This window comes from Marmota marmota, unplaced genomic scaffold (assembly GCF_001458135.2).
Source record: "Marmota marmota marmota unplaced genomic scaffold, marMar, whole genome shotgun sequence".
NCBI lineage: Eukaryota > Metazoa > Chordata > Mammalia > Rodentia > Sciuridae > Marmota > Marmota marmota.
Genome location: NW_025999853.1, coordinates 1,383,823 through 1,388,268, shown reverse-complemented (window position 1 = coordinate 1,388,268; position 4,446 = coordinate 1,383,823). Strand labels below are relative to the sequence as shown.

The window sequence follows — 4,446 nt, the reverse complement described above, 5'->3', positions numbered from 1 at the left end:
GGGGCCAGGAAGGGGCGGGGCGGGACAAGGTCCAGAACCAGCTCTGGCCTGCACCAGCTCCAGCCTCCACTGGCTTCCCTCAACTGCCCCTTGAGGCTCGAACTTGGACTCCCAGAGGGGTACCTGGGGGGAGGGGGAGAGTCCTGGGAGGCGGTACCTCCGATTCTGGATCGTCCACTGGCCCTGGGTACACGGCAGGTCGTACTTCTGCCTCCGAAGCGCGTAGGCATCAAACCAGAGGGCCAGGCCGTAGTCCAGAGAGGGCACCTGGGAGGAAGGAGTGGGTCATCACGCGACCCGTGGGAGGGACCACGCCGGAACCACTAGCTCCCCAGACAACACTGGGAGAGGGCGGGCCACTGGCAGTCCCAGCCACAGACAGTCACTCAACAGATAGACATCCCGGTGACCATCAGGGAGACCCTGGCTATGCCACACCCCACCCTGGTAGGATTGGTACCCAGACTTCAACCTGTGGGCCTTCAGCAGGACCAGACACTGCCCCTTCCTGTCCTGTGTCCCAGAGGCCTGTGGAGTGCTCTGGACAGAGGGCGGGCGGCAGTGGGGGCAGGGCTCACCGTGATGTGCCAGGAGCAGTGGGTGCTGGGAGAGTAGTAGCTGGGGAAGTAGGGTGTGCTCAGCACGCCCTGCGTGTCCAGACGGCCCTCCAGCGTGACGTTGACCTGGCAGGCTGGGCAGGAAAACTGCTATTAGGCGGAATCCCTGGCCAGGAACCCCTGCACTTCCCATTGGGAGGGGGCAGCTTGCAACCCACACCTAGCCCCCACCCTTGTGCTTACATGAGCATGAGCCTCAGACTCCTCGTCTGTAAAGCGAGGGCAATCATAGTTCATAGCTCATAGGGCAACTGGGTAGATCACATAGACAGGAAATGCCCAAACAGCCTGGCACGTAGTAAGTGCTCAGTAAACGTTAGTTACTGACATCAGTACCCAGCACTCAACAGTTCACAGAATGTGTTCACGACTGCGCCAGCCTCTCGGTTATGATGTGAGGGGCACTTTCCCCTCTTCAGAGGTGAGGTCCAGAGGGGCTGGGTGTAGCTCAGTGAGAGATCCTTGCCTAGCATGCAGGAAGCCCTGCGTTTCATTCCCAGCTTCTCAAAATATGAAGGAAGAGGTTCACAGGACAGCAGCTACCTGTTGGAGCCCCTCTGTGAGAGGCTGAGGGCCAGGGCTCAGGAGCAGGGCCAGAGGGCTCAGCTGCCCTGGCCATCTCTCCTGGGGGCCAGTTTCTAACCCCCCAGTTTCCCCCCCACACTGTGCCAGAGGCTCCCAAGAAAACCCAGCCAGCTCTCACACCCCCACAGGGCCAGCTGGGGACCCAGGTCACTGTCAGAGACCCCGAAGTTGACCAGGAGAGGCAGGGGACACTGAGTGGGAAGGAGCAGAGCGGGGACAGGTAGGGAGAAGCAGTCATGGGCAAGTGGCCCCCTCTCTGCCGGCCTCCCATCCCCAGCCATGGGAATGGGGCAGTGGGCTCTGCCCGCCAGGGGACAGCCATGGGGTTGGGTGGGGAGGGAGAGCCAGGGCAGCGGGGGAGGTGCTGGGGAGGGTCAGTGGGCACCTGGGGAGGCCTGAGCAGTCGCCCTGCTGTGGGCCGGGATGGCCAGGCTCGGCCTTGCTGGAAACAGACCTGGTCCACAGTGAGCAGAGGGCGGAGGGAGCCAGAGAGCAGAGGGCGCTGGGCTGGGGAGGGACGGGCCGTAAAAGAGGGGAAATGAAGGGGGAGAGGAGGTGGGGAGCAGAGGGGCTTCCAGAACCTTCCTCCCCCGACCCAGCCCCACTAAGGTGAAGAGGCCACAGGGAGGGCCCTGGGCTTCTGTCCTGGCCTCTCACCCTGGAAGGCCACTGGCTGCACCGAGAGCAGGAAGGGGTCGTAGTAGCTGTGCAGGCCCTTCTTCCAGACCACCGCCATGATGGCGCCTGACGCCAGGACCTCCAGCACAGGCTCCTGGCGGCTGCAGCCATAGGCCCTGCGGAGAGAAGGGTGGCCATGGCGGGCCAGGGTCGAGGGCATGGGGGCCAGGGGGCCTGCAGGCGGCTGCTGGAGGCTAGAGGAGGGTGCACAGGGGTCTGGGCAGTGGTTCCAGGCCCAGGTTGTGATCGCTGCTGTGTGCACATGGTCAGGTGCCTGTCGCTCTCTGGGCTCGGGGGGCTGACCAGAGGCCCTGCAAGTCAGGCCAGTGTCTGGGGTAAGAGAGGCAGGGGTTCCCCAGACGATGCTTACGGCTCCTCCCTGAGAGCACCCCAGGTCCAGCAGCCCGGACCACCGCCTCGGAATCCCCGAGATACCCGGGTGAGACTGACAGTGGCCAGCGGGCACCTGAGACCCCCCCACACCCTGCCTCCTGGCCTTGCTCTGGGCCGGGCAGGAGGTGAGTGTGTGCTCCGGGGATTCTGGGGCACCTCAGGCGTCCCCCAGAGCCTGCTGCCTGAAGACTCGGGCAGATCACGGCGTCTTAGAGTCACAGCTTCAGAAGCCTATGTCAGCCCTGACGGTGCTTCGGGGGCTGCCGGGGCCACTGCCTGCTTCCAGAGAGGAACTGAGGCCCCACTGCGATGGCAGGGACAGGCAGGCCCTCGGCGTAGCTGTGACAGCGGGCCCTTCCCAGGACGTTGGTGCCCCCGTCACGCCCTTCTCAGACAGGGGTGTCCCCAGCTCACCAGCCTCTAGAGTCCTCGCTACCCCATGGACCAAGTCCCGGGAAGCTGATCACTTGCCTCCCGATGTCCCCCCAGGCACTGGCTCATGCCTACTGTGTGCAAGGTACTGACTGCATGCCTACTGTGTGCAGCCACATGGCCTCATGGAGACGGGGCGTGGTCCGGGCGTGGCAGCTCCTGGGAAGGGAGTCTGCCAAGCGGTCAGCACGGGCAGCTCCAGCCTGCAGCTGGCCGGGGGCGGGAGGAATGAGCCCAGGCCGCCCAGTGAGCCCAGGGCCCCGGGGGGGGGGGGGTTCCCCTGGCCCTGCAGCGGCTCTTGCAGGGCACGGGCAGCTCCTCCCTGCCCCCTTCCTGGGTGGTGGCCTTTTGTGCCTCCCTGTCCCCGCCCACCCACCTTTCATGGCCAGGGTTACTTGACTAACTTTCAGCCTCTTATAAATAAACCATGAAAGTCAGAAACAAGCCTGTGGTCAAACTGGAGGAGTCCCACCCGCCATCTGTCACCACCAAGGTCCCTCCGCCCCGACCCCCAGCTCAGCCCTGGGGTGGAAGATTGAGGACCCGGGTCACTTAGATCTTCCCCCAGGATCCCAGATGGGGACAGGGCTGAGCCGGCAGCCAGGCCTCCTCCCCAGCAGCCGCCTGGGGGAGGGGGACACCCAGAGAACCCCAGGGGGAGCCCATGATCCCCACCCTGGACCTGGAAGTCAGATGGTGTCTGGCTCCTCTGCACTCCCCAGAGCCCTGCAGGAGCCAGCCCACGCACACCCAGATTGAGGTCACCACTGCAGGCTCGGGAGGGTGCAGCCTCGGGGCTGGAGACTCAGCGGCCCTGGGGAGGGGCGGCGCCCAGCTCACCCAAGGCCCGCCCTAGAGCTGAGCACCAGGTCCCTCGTCCGCCAAGAAGCTGGCGCTGCCCGGGAGACACAGAAACGGCCCCAGCCTGGGTCTGGCACAACTCAGTGGCCCAGCTGCCCAGCCAGTGACCCACCTCCTGCAGAGCCCGGTACACCCACACACCCCTGTTCTCCTGGCGGTGGTCGCCAGACCCCTGGAGGCCAAGGCCACTTCCAGTCCTCCTCCCTGCACTAGCCCTGCCCTCTGCTGTGCCCATGTCCTCAGACCTCTGCTCAAGAACTTGCAGTAGCTCCTACTTATCAAATATTAAAGTCCAGACTGGTGTAGGACTCAGTGACCTTAACAGGTGGGTCCCCCCAGACTGTATAGAACGTAATCTCTAATAATATAATATCACTACTAGAATAGACCATGCAGAACGTGATGATGGCATGCATTTGGGGGGCACTGGCTGTGTGAGGATCAGATTGTCTGATTTAAATTCTCATAAACATTCTGAAAGATAAGCATGTTTGTACTCTCTTTTTACAGGTGAGACAACTGAGTCTCAGAGAGGCAACTTAACTTGCCTTAGGGCACACAGCAAGGAAACAGCAGAGTGGGGGTGTTGGAAGTCCAGGCTGCTGCCAGACTGAAATCTTCTAACAAGCCATGTGGCCTTTCAGAGCGGACCTTAGGGGTCACCTAGAACAACTGTTTTGTTACATATGGGGAAACTGAGGCTCTGGGAGGGGGAGGGGACTGCCCACTGCCTCTCCTTCCTCCCCACCCCTGCGTCTAGTCTTGCTTTCCCAAGGTCACAGCAGCCCCCGACTCAGCTGAGCCTGACCCTTGACCTTTACACACACACACACACACACACACACCCACACACACACACCACCCCCACCCCTGTCTCTTA

The 4,446-nt window shown here is 62.6% G+C and overlaps 1 protein-coding gene across 1 annotated transcript in view; it reads right to left on the bottom strand.

Annotated features, from left to right (window-relative positions):
• Positions 1-4,446, bottom strand: part of Tmprss6 (transmembrane serine protease 6) — a 56,344-nt gene that overhangs the window by 37,933 nt on the left and 13,965 nt on the right. The window contains exons 6-8 of the mRNA XM_048807989.1: positions 1,860-2,430; positions 579-691; positions 158-267 (exon numbers count right to left, since the gene is read on the bottom strand). Coding sequence (XP_048663946.1) covers positions 158-267; positions 579-691; positions 1,860-2,430 — 794 coding nt within the window. The remainder of the gene's footprint in view (positions 1-157; positions 268-578; positions 692-1,859; positions 2,431-4,446) is intronic.